Source organism: Mchenga conophoros, linkage group LG4 (assembly GCF_057382185.1).
Source record: "Mchenga conophoros isolate Kocher_MC1m ecotype Shallow Benthic linkage group LG4, M_conophoros_male_GT1.1, whole genome shotgun sequence".
In the NCBI taxonomy this organism is placed as follows: domain Eukaryota; kingdom Metazoa; phylum Chordata; class Actinopteri; order Cichliformes; family Cichlidae; genus Mchenga; species Mchenga conophoros.
In genome coordinates this window covers 37,174,711-37,193,713 of record NC_140529.1, presented here as the reverse complement: position 1 = coordinate 37,193,713, position 19,003 = coordinate 37,174,711, and the positions used below count along the sequence as shown (strand labels likewise).

The 19,003-nt window shown below is 42.0% G+C and overlaps 1 protein-coding gene across 2 annotated transcripts in view; it reads left to right on the top strand.

Moving 5' to 3' along the window:
• slc38a12 (solute carrier family 38 member 12) overlaps positions 1–19,003 on the top strand; it is a 79,813-nt gene continuing 60,810 nt past the window's right edge. The window contains exons 1-6 of one of the 2 annotated variants that reach the window (XM_085272178.1): positions 1–262; positions 889–962; positions 3,178–3,299; positions 5,476–5,557; positions 11,042–11,138; positions 11,923–12,003. In XM_085272178.1, the coding sequence (XP_085128304.1) occupies positions 918–962; positions 3,178–3,299; positions 5,476–5,557; positions 11,042–11,138; positions 11,923–12,003 (427 nt within the window). In that variant the 5' untranslated portion in view covers positions 1–262; positions 889–917. Of the gene's footprint in view, positions 263–888; positions 963–3,177; positions 3,300–5,475; positions 5,558–11,038; positions 11,139–11,922; positions 12,004–19,003 lie in introns of both variants that reach the window. The other variant, XM_085272177.1, reaches the window with a different exon arrangement.

Here is a 19,003-nt window from a genome sequence, read left to right as displayed (position 1 = left end):
GACTGGTTGACCGAACCAGCACCTCAGCTGGTTCCTCAGTTTACTGCTGAAGTTAGCGCCGTGTTAGAGACGTATTTCTTTGTGGAAATGTGTTTTTATTTCCCGCTTTACACCGACTTCCAGGCTGCCACATAAAGGCGAACCAGTCCGTGCTGGCTGAACTGGAAAAGTGAGCTTTTTTCGGCTAGTGAGTGAGGATTTGGTCCCGAGCATCCTGCTAGCTTAGCAGCTAAGTTAGCAACACAAACCAGAGAGGAGGGAGGTGAGCAGTGTTTACTTTCATTTCCAGTAATGACAGCTCTGTGGCAGCTCGATATCTGCAGAATAACTTGATGAATTTATCTATTTTTATTAGTAATTATTTTATGCTGTTATTCAAACGTGATAGATGTGCTAGTCTGACGTTATACTTCCCGAATGAGCGGTTGCCATGCAAATGTCAGCTCTGAAGTTACATAAACTCAACTAAATGAAGGCAAAGTGGCCAGCGAAGATACACATACTTAACGTTTAGTAGGTCATATTTGTGGCCATGGCTCAAAGGAACTATGGCAGTACAGTTTTTGTCACTGACAGCTGGAAGAAGACATGTGACACTGAACACAAACCTTCAGATTTAACGCGTCATATTTCTGCCGAATTAAAGAGCAGCTCCTAAAAGTTAATTAATGTCCCAGGTTGGATTTTGTGCTTGTACTTCATGGAAATGTTAAGGTAAATGCTAAATTACACGATAAGTTACCGGGTTTTTGTTTCCATGCAAGTAAGAAAAGATTTAGCACTTCGAATGACACTCCCCCTGAAACTTAAGAAAAGATCATTGTTATCATCATGGCAGTAACGCAACAGGCTTCATAAGCTACCTGACTGCTTTTTCTTTCTGTCCAGGTGAGAGGTGAGAACCAGGGTCACCGACCATGGCAGGTGGGATTACAGACACAGGAGAGCCCTACTCTCCATTTGTAAGTTTCCAGCATGCAGGAGTTATCTCCCAGTCTCTCTTTGAATATTTAAAACACTCCCTTGCTGGTTTAAAACAGCCTCTCCTACTAAAGCACACTGTTACGAACACATGAAAGGGCGTTTAATGTTCAGCACATTATGACCTCTAAAGGCTGCCACACTGTGCTGCTTTTGGTTGTAATTTGTAGTTTAAAGGAAACAAAGGACGGTGTGTTAGTCACAGCTTTCCTGTCAATGAAAAGAGGAAAATCGAAGGAAATTGTTTGACTTCCAAGCGTGGCTGTGCTCTCGTCACTTCTGTCCCAAAGCAGCTGATGCATTTAGTCACTAAAGGAGCTAAGAGATGGTGCTGGTTGTGAGGACACCTAAACACAAAATCAGTGCTGATAGTTTAATTTAATTAAAAGTGTTTTCAAAGAAAGAGTAACACAGCAGCTATGTGACGGCCAGGGAATGATTTACTTGACCTGGATAGAAAATTAGAGGACATTAGTGTGTGATGGTGTCACTGTAGGAACCAAAGACTGGAAAGCAATGATCTTTCAAATTTTAGAAGAATTAGCTTTAAATCAAATCAAATCAAATCACTTTTATTGTCACATCACATGTGCAGGCACACTGGCACAGCACATGCGAGTGAAATTCTTGTGTGCGAGCCCCACAAGCAACAGAGATGTGCAAACACAACAACACAAACGAGCAAAATACAAGAATGGCCAACCTGAAACTAATAAATATATGTACAATATATAATAGTGTATGCATTTCTGGATGTGTATACTAAATATTTTCCTGTGTGTGTGTGTGTGTGTGTGTGTGTGTGTATACACACATTTTTACAAATTAAATAGTAAAAAAAAAAAAAATAATAATAATAATAATAATAATTATAAAATATACAGAGTTGAATATGTGCAAAACAAGTGGCAAAAAAAATAGCAGATTGAAACTGCTGAGGTTAAAATCCCGATTAAAAAGCCGCAGCTGTCGTCTTTGTCAGAGCTCCTTTTAAGGTCAGGCACATGCTTAACCACCTGACTGGCCTCTTTGAAAATGCTGTAGTTGCAGTATTGTTGCTTTATTGCCAACCTTGGAACTTGTTTGAACAAAGCTCTTCGAAGCAGAGAGGGTTAAAAATAAGATTGAACCCCTGACATTCAGAAACCCGGAACCCTGTGAGCTGAACAACCACGTTAAATACTTCATAAAGTTAGGACACGTCTGTGTCAAGTTGCCTCAGAAATGTATCCATGTTACTTTTAGGATCGACTGTTGTGCTTCCTTATTATCAGGCTTTCCTAAAAGCTCTCTGAAAAGTCTTCAGTTGATTGAAAATACCACAGTGAGAGTACTAGCTTCACTCTCAGACTGCAGGCTTGTAGTTATATTTACTAGTTGTTGTTCATGTTCACTGTATGCAACGTTTTTCTCCCCCCTTTGGTTGATCCTGCTTCTACTGGCTGTCTCTTGATATTAAAATAGAGTTCTTCCTCTCCACAGTCACCAAGTGCTGCTCGCAGGGGATCATTTCATTTTTTTGGTTCTCTCTCTAATTTTCTTACAAACGAAGGGTCTTGAGATGCCTTTTAGTGAAAATAGCTGATCAAGTCTGCTTGTAAAAATAAGTTTTGTGTGTGAAAGTGCAATGATAAATAAAGAGGAAGCTTAAAAGATCCTTCTACGTCCTCTTTTCTTCTTTTTGTCACGTCAGGCGTCTTTACTCAGTTCGACAGCTCAGTACATACCCTGACTTTGCTTACTTCAGCATGACTTTGCCACAAAGAGTCAGCTCTGCTGGTCAGATGATTTTCTGTTTTTGGTTTTTTTTTCTTTTTCCAGGAAGTAAAAGCCTTGAATGATTAAAGCACTCAGCTATCCGATAGTGTAAGTGCTGCCCAATTAAGCCCTACTGTCTCCCTTGGCACTGGCCCATTCTTCCACCCAAGTAGCTTGATCTGTATCAGCCCGGGTGCCAAGGAGCACCTGATACTGTGGTGCCTGAGGATTTGCACTTGAGGAAAAAGGCTTTTAGTAAATCATTAATAGTTTCTAATAATATTTTCTAATATTATTATACAATAGTAAAAAATATTGGATGTCTGTGGAGAGATGGGGTCAGCAGAGGTGAAATGAAAAGCTTGTGCGGTGATAAATGTTAATATTTATCAGGAGCACGCCTGTGCATGTCTTTACCTCCCGTGGTTTCCTCTCCAGGTGGGGCTGGTGTACATGTTCAACCTGATTGTGGGGACCGGAGCTCTGACGATGCCCAAAGCCTTCGCTCAAGCTGGGTGGGTGGTCAGCTTGGCCCTCATCACCTTTTTAGGATTTATGAGGTGAGTGTTGCTCTGATCCAAACTTAGTTAAATAATAATAGTCATTGACTTCCACCTCTGCCTTTTTTTTCCTGTCTGGGATTCACAGGTAAACGTGGGTTTCTTTCTTTGGTTGATATTTGCCACCCAGTAGGCCTTCTTTTACTTCCTCTTTCACTAATAACACGGCACATTTTAAAAACTCTATTGTGTCCAGGTTACTTTCTGTTAGGACTGCATGATTATGCCGGGTGTGATTTGTTCGTGGTTAACATCGCTGGCCCTGAATCTGAAGGATTGAGCTGCTTCCAGGAACGAGCTCTCGATTTGTTTCTTGTCTGGTGTTTGTATCGTCTTTTAATGTAGCGTTACAGGTTCAGACTGTTTACTGGAAACATAAAACTGCACGGTGCAGGGAGGAGCTGTGATTGGCACATGCAGGCACATCACCAGGTGGAGATTTAAAGACAGATTGATAGCACTCACCTTCAGTCAGTTATCTTGATTTAACTGAGACAAGCCAAAATTGTAATCAAGTGAAATTGTGCAGCCCTGTTTTCGTTTTTTAAATATATCTTCCATTTACAGATGTAGCCTAAACATCTCAGATGCGTGTTGGTATTTAAGTTTAAGAGAGAGAGGCTTGTAGCTGAAATATGAGAAGTGCTCATTCAAATGACTTCATGACACTGGACTTCCTTTGGTCCCTATCAGTGAACCCACAGCAAGAAGTAGCAATGTTTATTAAAGACATGCTCAGGCGCTGAAATTATTCAGGCTTTATTGGCACACTATGTGCAGGGTCAGTTATGTCGAGTTTTCAAATGAACATTTCTTTTGTAGTTCTGAGTGTTTCTTGCCAAATTTTACCCCTAAAATCAGATTATTATGTAGAAAAATATCTGATTTAAGAAATATATAAAGACTATTTAATTAACAAAAGTGTCGTGGCGTGGAGCACAGATTGCTTCAGTGGTTGTTGGTGGTAACTCAGGGATCTGAAGTTTATTTGAGAAAGGATGGAGCTTTCATAGTTCAGCACGCTGGACCTGGATGTGTAGCTTCTGGTGCCAACTAGCCTCCGGTTAGCTGGAATTAGGAAGTGAGGAATACACTGGAAGTAATTCTTTATAATGCAAGGTCGGATCAGGGTTTGGTTACCCAACTAATAATAATAAATAACAGAAATGCAATAATTCAGGATAACTTAACTGAATTGGGATTTATTAATAAATGAGTGACAGGAAGTCTTTGCTGAGCGATCCTACTCACACATGAGAGGAGCGAGTGGAGAAATAAAACGAAATAATCACGGTGATGACATCAGTTTCATACACAGAGACACCGAAGTATGTTTTAGAGGGAATCGCTTTATTTTTGTCTTGGTTTGTTTTGTTGTGAACATTTTTTACTCCCAGTATAGAATATTTCATGTTCTACATGTTGTATATATATTTCTCTGGTGACTGTTTGGTAGAACAAACTCACTCTGCACCCTGGTCATGGAGCAATCTGCAGAACACACTAAAGCTGTTCATTCATCTCCCTGGAAGAGCTCCGTTTCCAAGCGCGTTATTCCTGAGCTGGACTTTGTTTTGGGGTTTTTTGTAATTGTTTGCTTTGATTTTCTTGATCGCGCCTCTTCATTTTATAGCTTTCGCAACCTTTTGCTTTCTTGGCAGTGTGCTTTGAAAAAGAGATTTTAATTATAGGGAGCGCACCGGGCAAATAAGGATCAAATAAATAAATGCGTATAAAACTTTGCTTCTTCCACTTCATGTTAGTAGCTGGTGTATACCTGCAAGCAACGAAATGTTACTGATACTGGATCAGTTTTTCAGAGTTGGGATTACACTCAAACCAGCATAAATATGAGAATGTTACATCCAAACTCTGCAATCTGTCATTGCGAATATGGAAAGTTTATAGGGAAGGCCCAGTGTAGGCTTTTCCTAACAATATGAACCTTTTTATAAACCCATTTTCATTAAACTTATTCTAATCTGAAGCTTTCATAAATCCCTCATTTGTTATACACAGAAACTTGGTGCTTTCCTTTCCTTCGCCAGCCTGCGGCGGCGTAATAAATGAAGGTTTCTGCTGGTGAAAGCACCATTTGATAATAGATCAGACTTTTTTTTTTTTCCTCTGTCATTAAAAATATGACCTGTTAACTCGATTATCATCTCCTCTACAGCTACATGACCACCACGTTCGTGATCGAGGCGATGGCAGCGGCCAACGCTCAGCTGCGCTGGAAGAGGAGAGAGCAGGAAGAGGTGAGATGATAAAGTGTCGGAAGGAGCAGGCTCTTACTCTATATGTAAATATCCTTTTTAATAAGATGTGGGCTGGACAGATCGCTCTCCCTTTGCTGTGAGGATGTGTGTCAGACAAACCAAATATTAAAGAAGTAAATGTTCCTCCCTGTCAGGGGGAGTTTAATAAGACACTTAGCCAAACAGAGCTGCGACCCTGCAGCAAGGTGAAAGTAATGTTTAGTGTTTAAAAGCAGTGCAGGGATGTTTCGAGCTCTTAGGTCTGCTTAAGGTCTCATTCTGACACGTTGACGCAGCAGAACTTGAACAGCGATAAAGTTGTAAAATGTTTACAGTAAACACTGAGAGTGAAAGACACCAGAGACAAAACAGCAGTCAGAGGAGGCATTCGCGTCCTTGCACATTTGGTCTGCATAATGTAAAGCCAGTAATGTCTCAGTCATATCGAGTAAAATCAGGAGGGAACTGCCTAGCGACTAGGAAAAATTGGTGGTTGCTCAGTGATTACGTTGAATTTTTTTGCAGTTTGTCCGCCTGAGTTTGAGTTGAGAAATACCTTAAACCTTCAGCGACCGCTTTCAATTTCAATGGACTCAGCTGACTACCAGCTGTTTTATTCTAGTTGTTCTCATATAATTGCAAGGTTGGCGAGCGTTTGTGCCATTTTTCAGTGTGATCACCGTACTACAGCGACTCTGAGTGCAGTCACGCTACGTCCACACTTGCACGGGTATTTTTGAAAACTGAGATTTTCCGTTTTTGTTTTTTTTTTAAATCCCGTCCACACGTGCAGTTTTGGAAAAATATCTCTGTCCGCATGTAAACACTAAAAACTAAATGTTGGCCAATCAGAAGTCTAGAAGCCTGGGAGGAAAAGGGTAAAGAGGGTTTGTGCCACCACTAAACCTGAAGTACTGCTGAAAGGTTTTAGTTTTTCTGGTCAGGCAGCTAATTTTGTGTTATTTTTCAAGTGCGTTCATCATTTCAGATGTTAATAACTAAAGACCGTATTTTGGCTGTTGTGCAGACTCACAACTTAGGAATGAGCAAAATGCAAACAGCATGCATCAATTTAATTAAAAAAAGTAAATTTATTCAAAACTGACGTTGGGATTTGGGTTGTGAGTGTTGAATGTAGAAGTTCACCCTGATGCCTGCGTCTTTTTAAATGGAAGGACAGTAGCTGTGTGTACGGCACACACGGTGTCAAAAACGGCACACGCCTTTGACGTTGCGCGAGTCTGCTAATCAAATTTAGAAGAAGAATAAGACGTTGCATGAATCTCAGTTTTTCTCGTCCGCACCTAAACGCCAAAACTGAATTTTTGAAAATCTCCATTTCATTGACCCAAAACGCTGTTTATGTGCGGATGAAAATCCCGAATGCATAGAAGAATCTGCGTTTTCAAAAATACCCGTGTGCATGTGGACGTAGCCTCGGAGACGATTATGGCAACAGATTTGCGTTTTTCACTGATTTTTCTTTTCCCCCTGTTACATTTATTGCATATTTTTACAGAAAGGCTGCATGTAATTACGATTCATACTGACAGCAGACCAGCTTTGTGTTATTGTTGTGTTCTGCTCCCATTTAAAAGAAACGAGACTGCAAGATCGTTGCGGTTGCAGTGATTGTGGTCGTAGCAACGACTACAACCACTCTTTCCTTTAGTGTAACTGTAGCTTCAGGCTTTGTCACCTTGACAGAAATCTGTGCTGTTTTCTGTTTTTCTGGGTATTTGCATCCGTTTAGACTTTTGACATGATGCAGGAACCCTACTCTTCTCTTTAGATTGAGGATTTGGCTCCACTCGAGCAGACACAGGTGACATTTGTAACTGTGATGCCAAATGCAGAGAAAACAGCTTCACCACATCTTATAGCGCTGCTATGAAGATTAAAGTGTCCACTGTACTGTGCAGTCATTTGGCTCGAGAATGAGAACGGCAGTCTGACTATAGAGGTTTGTAACCTTTAAACACGACTGACGTCTTCCTTATTTGAGTTTATCACCACACGGACATTTGGACCTTCTTTATAGATCCGGTGACTGTCTTCATTTCACTCCCAGTAAAAATCACTTGACTGTAGAATATTTAAAGCTTAAAGCCTGAAAGTTCTCTCTTTTAAAAGGGAAGCTGTATTTTTTTTATTTAGGGGGCTGTTGTTGTTTTATTGCCCAATCCTAGCAGAAGTGAAATGCGCCTCTTGCCACTCGTCTATAAGAAACCCAATTTGGATGAAGCCGTCGGTGTAGAACGATACTGATTACCAGAGGAAACAACAGAGTCTTAAATCATTTTTACTTTGCCTTAGAAAAAAAATCTTGGTGTACTCCAAATGGCTCGGCCTTTGCTTTTTTGTTTCTCCCTGGGTACAGAAGTCATCTTGCTTAATGCCTGTGGGTTTCCAGTCGAGGAGTTATGAGCCCGAGGACAATAGCTCGGCTCGAACTGAGCCTCAAACACTCAGCCGTGATTCATGGCTGCTGTGCTGCTCAGCATTTTCCCTCCATCTAATGGAAACGGGAGAGCTGCTCAACACTTTATTTCCCTCTGCATGAGTGAAGCCTCTTAACAACAATATACGCTTTTTAAAACAAAAACACAAAAAACCCCATCAGGTTCAAAATGAGTTTATTTAGCAAAAACCAGAGAGCAGTCAGTCACCATTACCTGCTCTTTAGTTTGCACCGGTGCATGTTTGTCATGATTTGACATCACATATGTAAGTGTCACCCACTGACTCAGCGCCACTGATTTGGACGCCACCATGTTGGTTTTTTGAAAGTTACCGTATCTGAATGAGAGGTGGCGCTCTAACAGTTCTTATGGATGTCCGACACAAACAGACACCTGCTAATTAGTGCCAAGCAACACGCTAATTAAATACTGATGAAGTTCATCCACCCGAGCACTCAGCAAGGGAGATCTTTGTCTTCAAAAACACTCCAGAAAGCTTATATAAACTGTACTTTAGCATCAGCTTCATTTTTCAGTCCCTCAGGGGTCGCACATCCTCCTCTGTCACACCAACCCTCTGCATCTTCTCCTTTACTGCATCCATGAATCTTCTCTGTGGTCTTCCTCTTCTCCTCCTGCCTGGCAGCTCCATCCTCAGCATCCTTCGTCCAGTATGTCCACCCTCCTCCTCTGCACATGTCCAAACCCTCTCAGCCTCTCTGACTCTGAGCTGTCCCTCTGATGGACTCATTTCTAATCCTGTCCATCCTGCTGAGTCCAATGAACGTGAACATCTTCAGCTCGGTGTCCCGTCTTCCTCCCAGTGCCACCATCTCCACACCATACATCACAGCCGGTCGCACTTCTGTCTTGTAAACCTCTCCTTTCACTCTTGCTTCCATCCTTCAGCTGTCTTGTGCACTGTATTTAAACTCTAACACTGAACACAGGACATACGTTTGACCTTTGTCAGCCAGTTTGGAAGGAGAGAGAATGAGTGCCAGTTAACATATTGTTAAATGATTTCACTAAAAATAATTGGTGGATGGATATAAGCTGTGATATGTTTAACCTCTTTATATTATATGTTTTTGAGGGTTAATGATAACAGCAGGTGTAAAGTCCATACGTTCCCAGCTTTAAGTCAGCACAGATCCCTTATTGCAGCCTTTCTCAAACAGTGGGGTGCGATGCCAGAGGGGGAGCGTGTGACCCCGGGGAGCATGCTTTCTTTGCTGTACTAGAATAGAGTGTGATTGCACATCCGCTACAGTAGGTGGCAGGGTTTTTTGCACTGAGCACGTGCACACACACAGCACAGAGCAGGAGATAAAGTGCAGTAAACAAACTCTCCAAAAAATATTTAACAGTGACGAAAAGAAAGGCGGAGAGAGACAGCGATAACGGGACAAACGAACGTCTCCCGAAAGCTAAGACGAGGAAATATGACGAAGCGTACGCAGCACCTGTCGTCACTGTGACTTTGTGGGTTAAAGTGTTTTATGTATTTGAGGAGGACTGAGTTTGAAGTACAGTTTTTGAGGACACGGCTCTTTTGTGGTGCTACACACAAAAATGTTGTTGCTTGAATCTACCTGTGCTCCCGCCAACTGCCATTAAATACCAAAGCTTAAAATGATTCTGGCAGTCTGGCAGTGCACTGGAGGCTAAATTGTGAAACTCTCAAAAGGGTTTCTTTTAAATTTATTTTTTTGTCTGAACATTTAAGAATTCAAAGGGATTCATTTTCAAGGCAAAGAAAACTGTCAGACACCACCAGCTGTTATCAATCAATTACTTTTCATTACCTGAGGTATTAAAGAGGAGCCCTCCCAGCAGGAGTGATCTGGTTTAGTATGGGAGGCGTACAGGCCTGCCTGGAGGGAGCCATGACTGCCCTCTGCTGGTGTTTTAGGAGGACTGTAACTGAATTAACATGTCATAGTGTTCAGAGTTTCAGGAAGGATAATAAATGTTTGGCCTGACTATTGAAAATCATCAGGTTAATATTGAAACAGATTCTTTTCTACACAATCTGCAGAAGCTGTTCAAGTTAGAGAAACGGATCCCGTTTAATCGTTTTAAATCAGCACAGTTAGCACTGTGACTGCACCTGTTTTTATCCATTACACGGATGCCTTTTATCCAGTCTGCTTTTGTTTTATGTACATTTTATGTTTGTGGTTGTCTTTAATTTATCTGAATTGCAGTTTGAGTGAATAGGTCGTTGTTTGCTATGAAGCAGTGGGATGTTTAAAAGCTTTGAGGTGGTTACTGAAAAACATGTGACCCTCCTTTTGTTTTAATTTTAAGATCTGGGAGCCATCAGGAGGAGGGTCAGGTGGTCCGAGTGATGCTATAATCTGTGAACACGGTTATTACACTGGGGTGCAGACTGTGGTAGAAGAGGTGGTTTCTGTCCTCCTTCCTGTATTTACTCTTGTTGCCTCTGACACATCTGACCAATAGCCACGTTAAATGTTCTCAGATGGTTTGTACCGAAGATTTTGGCTTACTTGGAGATTTTTATTTTTTTTGTATGAAAACAAATTAAACCACAGGAAAAACGACTTTACAAAAATCCCTGATTTGAACCTGAGCAAACAAAGTGTGTCGGTGTGAAAACAGCCTAAAACCTGTGAGGTGAGGCTAAAATCAAGGTTGGAGTCCAAGAAACTAATTTACCATCTTTTAAAAGGCGGGTTCACATCCTGCAGTCTGGTGTTTGTTGAACTCTTAGTTAAGTTGTGATTGGCGCTGTAAGGCGGGCCATGTAGCTGCTGTTTGTCACTCCTCGTCCGATCTTTGTCCCTATGTCACTCACCTCATCATTGACACCTAATTGACGCTAATCTGCAGAGACTCTGTGGGCACGCGATTGCCTCCGTCCTCCACGGGGTTTCCCAGCTGCTGCTTGTAGTTTCCAGATGTTACCTTCCTCTGCTGCAGCTGTTTGCTGATTGTTTGTGTTTAGAAATGAGGAAAACAGGAAGTCACGCTTTCCTCCTGTCGTCCTCAGCAGGTCGAGAACAGCGACTCCACGTCCGAGTATTCAGACGACGACGAGGTCACGTGCCGGGGTCGATCGGAGCCGGAGACGAGGCCCATCTTGTCTGTTCGTGAGTGTCGCTCTCTTTAGAAAAATAGGAAAGAAGATGTAGTCTTACATCAAGACCACGCACTTAGTTCAGGTTTCTCTCTCATTGTAAGGTTTCACCTCTACAAATACGCTCGCCGAGGGCTTTATTACACGTTACAGATGTATGTGCATGGCTTGCTTAGCACAGTTTACCTTTAAGCAATTTTCCAAAATTGCTCATTTTGCAGGAAGTGTTCACAAATGCACATAAAATTCAGAAATGAAGAACTGTGAGACATGTATAGACTTAATATATCACAAATTCATCGTGCTCCGGATCCAGGCTCTGAAGTCGAGGTGTGCCGGCTCAGGCTCCTCTTACTCATGTAGTTATCCAATCAGCAAGTCACATGACAGCAGTGCAGCTACAGACAAGTTAATATTCACATCAAACATTAGAGACACAGCAAGTGCTCCAATGACTGGCTAACGACATGAATTTTAGACTTTGTCATTTATCAAACAAAAATTGTCAGTTTTATGCGATTTTATATTAAATATTTTTCAGATTTTCACAATTTGGCAAATGAAACAAGGTGGAACAGCCTCTGAGTATAATTATCATCATTTCTGGCATTTCCTGAGAAAAAGTTACATTTGTTAAAATGCTTTAATGTGAATTCTTTAAATAAATGTAGTAAATTTGTAGCAAGTATAAAGACACTTTTTTTTGATAGATAGATAGATAGATATCTCAGTCTGGGCTTATCTGACTCCTTGCACGAGGTGTCTTTACTCCCGTCGTCTGCTTCCTGTCTTCACAGAGAGATCAGGGCAGGCCGATCATTTTGACATCATGGAGCGGGTTGAGATGGGTCAGATGGCCTCCATGTTCTTCAACAAAGGTAATAATCTTCTTGCCTCCAGCTCCTTCTTCACCTCCTCTCTCTGCCCATTATTCAGCCATTATTCAATTAACTTTCGACGTCGCCGTCATTAGCCACGCGTAACATTTATATGGAGGAGTAGTGAGGGTTGTGTGGGATAATTCGGGAGAGATATTTTTTTTAATGTCCGGTGCTCACATTTACAAAAGGAAGACTGCTGGCAGTTTAATTGGATGTAATTATAAATGGAAAAACTGCCTCTGGTTTTAATTACCTGTTTGAGACCCTATCAAGGTTGTTAATCTCTCTGCCTTGCTTGTGGGTGGGTGAGTAGGTGAGTGAGGGTAACCTGCACTTGTGGCAAATTCCTGAATGATTTGGGGCTAATGAGTTCTCTGTGAAGTTTTGCTGTTGAATTAAAGGCAGAATCACCTTCAACCGGAGACAGACAAAGCCTCGAGGCTCATATCGGAGCTCTCGTCTCCTCCTCTCCTCGTCTCCTTGCTCCTCTTGTCCGCTTGCATTAATCCAGCCAGCTCTTCTTCACTCGGCGCGGGTGCCTCCACAGTCTGCAGCATCCCTGTTGTTGCAGGAGTAAAGGAACAGCAAAAGGTCGAAGCTCCGACAACATCGTTGCGCTGACACGCTCTGTCCTTCAGCGTTTCGGCAGCAGGTGGAGCACTTGGCACACGCTCAGTGTAACACATCCGCTCGGCTCATGTTCACACCCACACGTGTGAACGCACTCATGCATGCTGTCATGCAGCTCATGCTGTTAAAGCTGCAGTGCGCTCCGTACAGTCTGCTCGTCACTCACTCGCCTGTTCTGCTTGGTTAATGTGCTTAAAAGAAGAAAAAAAAAACGAGGCTGGCTGACGACCTTTCCCACCACGAAACGACTCCATGCAGGTGAAACACGGGCAGCTATCGACTGGTAATAAGGAAATGAGTTTTCTCTCCTCGTCTCTCTCCCTCATGTGGTGAGAAGCAGCCCAGTCACTCTAATCAGAAACGAATTAGCCCAACACGTGCTGGTCGAGGAAAGAGACGGAGCCCTTTTCTCTGTCCCGATTACGCCGACCCGCTCAGCTTCTACCTGCTCACCACCTTCCTGTCCACTTCATCCACTTCTCATCTGTTGCAGTCATGCAGTTTTAATAAGCAGGCACTGACTTTTTAATATTTGGGTCAATAAAAATTCAAACATTGTTTCTTGTAGACATCTTAAAGGGCTTTAACCCTGCATTCTGTTTAATGGCCAGTAGGGAGCGACTCCTCTGGGTCACAAAGACATGAGAAAGCGTCCAAGCACACATCCAAGGTGTGCACATTGGCTGATAGCTTGTCCATCACAAGACTAACAGACAACAAAGCAACAAACCTGAAAAAAGCATCGACGACTCCAGTTTCTCCAATGAATTATCAGCTTTAAACATCCAGAGTACTGACGCTTGCTTCTGTTCCTCCACATCAAAGACATTAAATTGGTGCGTTTTATTGAACGGATGATATGTCCTGTTATACTCATGCTCAAATTTGCTTATAGAAAAATATAGTTGGATTGTGGCATTTGTGGAGTGGGCCTCGATGTTTAAACGTTAATTTGGTTGCACTTTGTTTTTAACAGTGTGCATATAGAAATATGTTTTTCATTAGAATCTCATGTTCACTCATGAAGTCACTCAAAGGTGCTGGAAAAATATACAAATATAAAAAATCCAAACTCCAACCCAGCGTGTGGTTCAGATAATTTTTCAGAATGAAGGTAAAACTTTACATTTAACACACTGAAAAACTGATGCTAATGGAGTCAGGTGGGGTTCACTGAAAAAGTGCAGCGCAGGCTTTATTTATCAGCCAATATTCCCTGTTTGCTAATCTGTTGATGTCTGCATTTATAACAGCTGATAGATGAAAGTTTAAACTAAACTGAGCTGTGAGTGTTGCATCGTTAGGCCACCAAAAGGCAACCTGCAACTTCCCCACGGACAAAAACCAAATAAAAATCTGCACACAACAAAAGTTGGAGAAATGTCTTTAACTTTAATGTGTCTGAAATATTATATTCTATAATAATATCGTATTCTTAAATCACCAAATCGGTATCATAAATATAAAACCTTCTGAATGTTTGGCTCTTTGCAGCTGCAGGGACACTGCGCTGCTGCGTCGAGTTGTAATAATAACTATTTATAAAGCACTTTCAAACAAAGTGCTATACAGCTATCTGAAACTAAAAAGATGAATAAATAAAAGGGATAAATAGCAGTACAAGTAAAACACAATACAAGTCAAAAACAGTAAGAATTTAAAAACTAAAAGGCAAAGAATTACGAAATGTGTCTTCACCTTAGTTTTAAAAACCTCCACAGAGCATGCCTGCCTAATATCTTGAGGGAGGTTGTTCCACAAGAACGGGACACGAAAAGAAAAAGCTCTCCAGCTGTCTTTTTTCTGGCTCTGGCCAGAGTCCTGAGATCGTAGAGCACGGCATGGAACATAAAGGTGTAAGAGGTCGGAGAGGTATGAAGGTGCCAGTCCATTTAAAGCAGGGGTGGGCAACTCCAGGCCTTGAGGGCCGGTGTCCCTGCAGGTTTTAGATGTGTCCTTGAACCAACACAGTTGATTTAAATGGCTAAATTAGCTCCTGCAGTTCTCCAGAGGCCTGGTAACGAACTAATCATGTGATTCAGGTGTGTTGACCCAGGGTGAGATCTAAAACCTGCAGGACACCGGCCCTCGGGGCCTGGAATTGCCCACCCCTGATTTTAAAGCGTTACAAGGGGTGGGTTTTGATAATCGATTTATCGATTAAAATCGATTCTGGCTTGGATAACGTGATATCGATTCATTAAAATCCTGAATCGATTTTTTAATATAAATTTATTTTGCCAGAAACGCCAGAATCTCAGGTTAAACCTCACAAAATTTCGAAAACCACCAAACAGGAACACAGATTCTTCACAAAGACGTAAACACAAAGCTCGACCCGCCGACGCATCAGAATCAGTGAGATGTCGCCTTTCTCACCCAACGGCACGGACACGGTCGGGGCTGAAAGCCGACAGCTCGCTGATTCTGATGCGTCGGCGGGTCGAGCTTTGTGTTCACGCCCTTTTTGCGCCGATTCTAAAGCTGTTAGTTTTAACTCTCTCCAAACATTATTGACCGAACTTCCACCACGATAAAATCACACTTCATGCACAGCTCTCTCTCTCTCTCCCCCTCCCTCCCTCCGCAGTTTTTTCCTTTTACTTATTTCCGAAAAGAAAACCTAATTTTTTAAAATTATGCAAAATTCAAAACGCTGTGTCTGTAATAAAACCGATCGATTCGGGACCTTGTGAATCGAATCGATTCTAGAAATCAGTGACGATACCCAGCCCTAGTTACAATAATCAATACGTGAAGACACAAATGCGCGTTCCCAGTTTCCTGAAAAAAGTAAACTAGACACAGCAGGCTGGACTGAGTGGTAGAAAAAACAAAAACTTAACCCCTGACTCCGATAGCAAACGTCTCTTTGCTCTAACCAGTCAGCATAACAGAAGGGAGAAAACTGTTGTGGGAAATGAAACATGAACTCAATGTAATGGAGTCTAAACCCAGCTTAAAAGTCAAAATCTCATTCAAACAAACACATACAGCACTTTGATCGTAGACATACGTACACACTGATCACACCCTGGTTGCAGGTCAAGGCTTTCTAATTCTAATTCATGCAAACACCTGAGGACTGATATAACTCTTAGGAAACACTCGTCACTGAGGTACACACATGGTGTGCTGAACAGTGTGTTTGTCTCTTGTCATTTTATATGATTATAAATTAAATTTGAGTTGATTTTTTGGGCCGTAATAGATGAAAATAATCAGCAGATAATCTGATAATGAGGGGAAAAATTGAGATATGTCTTTATTTTTTGGTTCTGTATGTCAGTCGGTGTTTATACAGAATTTAGAGGGTTGTTTTCTAAAATTAAAAATGTAAATGAAACATAATCCCAGCCAGTCTATCAGGGACTATTTATAGTCTGTATGGAAATGTGTGGGCTGAGCAGTTTTGTTTCTTTGTAGAGGCAACAACTTAATCCAAACCAAGTCCAAAAACCCCCAACCCTAAATTGTGAGGGATTATGGGCGTGAGGAGACAGATGTTGACATCTGACAGCTGGCAGTTGTCTTTTCTTGGAAAGCCGAGTAAAACAAAATGAGCTGAGGGCAGACTGCAGTCTTTACTGACAGGCGCATTCAGCACTCTTCATGCGTTATTAACAAGAATGGGTGCAAACAAACGCCTTCACGCTGTGCTAAAGTTACAGGACTTTAAAACAGTTTTATCACCGCCCTCAATTCTTCAAAGACCTGCAGGCGTGATTGCACACTGTCTTCCTGTCCCGCGCCGTAGCAGGCAATTAAAAAGCATCTCTCCTGCTGTTGAATAGGCACTCTTAGAGGGCATTCGACTTCCTCCTGGGCTGAAATTGACGTGACGGTGGCAGCAGCGGTAAAGCAGGCTTGGAATAAGGCCATGGATATCGTATCAGCCTGACCTGCAGCCACTGACAGGAATGTTGATGGAGGCAGGTTTATCTGCACCTCTGTGGAAAGGTGCTACTATAACCTTCACATTGACGATTTGAAAGTTGATTAGGAGACGACTTTGGCTAAAGTCACAAAGGCAGAGAGAGAGGGAGGTGAGCGGGAGTGCCATCCTCGCATCAGCGTCTCGTCCCGGCGTTTCATACTTTTGATATGATTTGCCGTTTGTCCACGGCTCTGCAAACAGAACGCTTGTTTCTTCAATGCAAGCCGTCCTTCCCCTGACATATGGAGGGCCGTGGACATGAATACTGATATATCTGTCTTAACACAGACCTCTGTCTTTAATGAGAGCCAAACATGGGCACATCCATTTTTAATACTTGAGTGACTTTTACTTAAATGTCATACTTGTGCATGCAGAGCTCTGGCAAAATGAAAACCAGCAGGGCCCGAGCCACTGGGAAGATGAAGGGACACGTTTGCTCCAGCATGGCTCCTGATCTTTTTCTATAAGTCACAAACACCTGTTTCCTGTAGCAGTTTTAGGATAATTTAATTTCAAAGTTTTGTTGTGATCACAAGTTCAGTCTCCTCCTTGAAGGCTTTACTTCTGTTGTATCCCCCCTTGTACTACTGAATGCTTTTGTCTTTGTAACTTGCAGTGCTTTCATCCATGTGATAAAGCAGTCCCCTTCCACGCAGATTCACAAGTAGGCAATACTTTTATTTTCTAACTAGCTAGTGCCAGCACTTCCTGTCTTGTTGTCTTCATTGTCATTCAGCTGTCTCCTCCCGTGATCTGATGCTGTTCAGCCCTCTCGCTGCTGTTGCAATCTGTGAAACGGACAAACTACCGTCCATCGGTGCAAGAGCGAAAGACTGACTCGTGGAATCAGATTGATGGAAAGCCAAGTGTTTAATGTAATTCCTGGACTTTACGACTTCTGTTACTGCAGAATATCCTAGTAGGCAATCATTTAGAAAACCACCTCGAGGTGAGAGTCAGCGTTTCTGGCGTTGTGTTGATGCAGGTGAAATGACCAAACAATGAAGCTTCTCGGGAATTTTGTCTCTTTGTGTTTGGACAAAAAAATTTATAAGTAAAACTTTTTTTGCATCACGTTTTACTTTATTGCAAAACATAATAATCAATGTGCATGTTGTTAGTGAGAGCATTTCTTTTGTATTTTGTGCCATTTAAAATGCATTTAAGCATTTAGGATCCATTGATGTACACGGACTCATTATCGCAGTTACTGTTTTTGTTATTGTGTCGCTGGTTACACGAGAATGACACAGCAACTGACTAACTTCTGCTCCGACTTAGAAGGGAGATATTCTCCAGATGTTAATCTGAGAGATTAGTGATTGTTTAGCGCTGGGATGTCAAACTCATTTCACATCGATGGCCACATACAGCTGGACGAGTGAAACTCCTCTTTCTGTGAGTGTAAAGACGGGTAACTACACATTCATCCCTGAAGTATACTAATATAAGATACAAAAATGCAATTTCAGCAGCACGTCTCAGTTTTTCTACATGATAAATATGTCAAGCCGTCAATCGGTTTGATTAGCGACTGTTTGTAGTTTGTGTTCATCAGAATTTCCCTTTGATAGAACTGGAATCTGAGGAGAAGGCGACTACTGAGGTCCGAATAAAAGTTAATATTCTCTTTCTTCCTTTTAATTCAGAGGTTTTCCATAAGATGACAGCTCATTTTCAGGCATCACAAAACCAAACTGCTTCACCTTAAAGAGCAGGCCACAGGTGGCTTAGTACTAGAGTACGAATAAAATATTATCCCATTCCTTTTAGGACTTAAATGGTATTAAATCCCTCCAAAGTCTCCTTGTAGTCTTAACTAAATGTGGTCTTTGTGCTGTTCTCTCAGTTCCTCCCGGGCAGGTTTTCATGTCTGCTGTCAGTCAGAGGAAATGTGCTGATGGATGGCGGCAGTGTTTCACAGCTACACGGAGTCCTCAGCTCCTACACGAAGGCCCATTTTGTAGCCCGCGTGCCTGCGGCTCGGAGTAATTGGGAAAAATTAGTTGCGGTGCAGCGAAGGCCTGCACGCCCGTGGTCATGTGGAGCGCTCGCCTTTCTATCATTTACCGACTGCAGCAGCAGAATACCCTGCTACCTGTTTCTCAATGATAAGTCTCATCCATGATCAAATTATTAATGGCTGTCCAGTCTGAACCCGGACATTTTTAGGCCATCGTAATGCGAGGTGCTGACCACAGTGCTTCGTTAGTTTGCAGCAGACTCTGAACTTGGGACTGTGTGGAAATATCTGCCATTTAATTCCTGCACCTGTACTTTCTGTAGTATTAGAATATGAAGGCGCAGTGACCTTGGTGTGAAAGCCAGACTCAGTGCAGACAAAGCAAGCAGGTTAACGTCTAAGCTCACACCATATTCCAGCAGCATGCAGAACCACATTTAGCAGCAATGATTTGAAGTAACAGT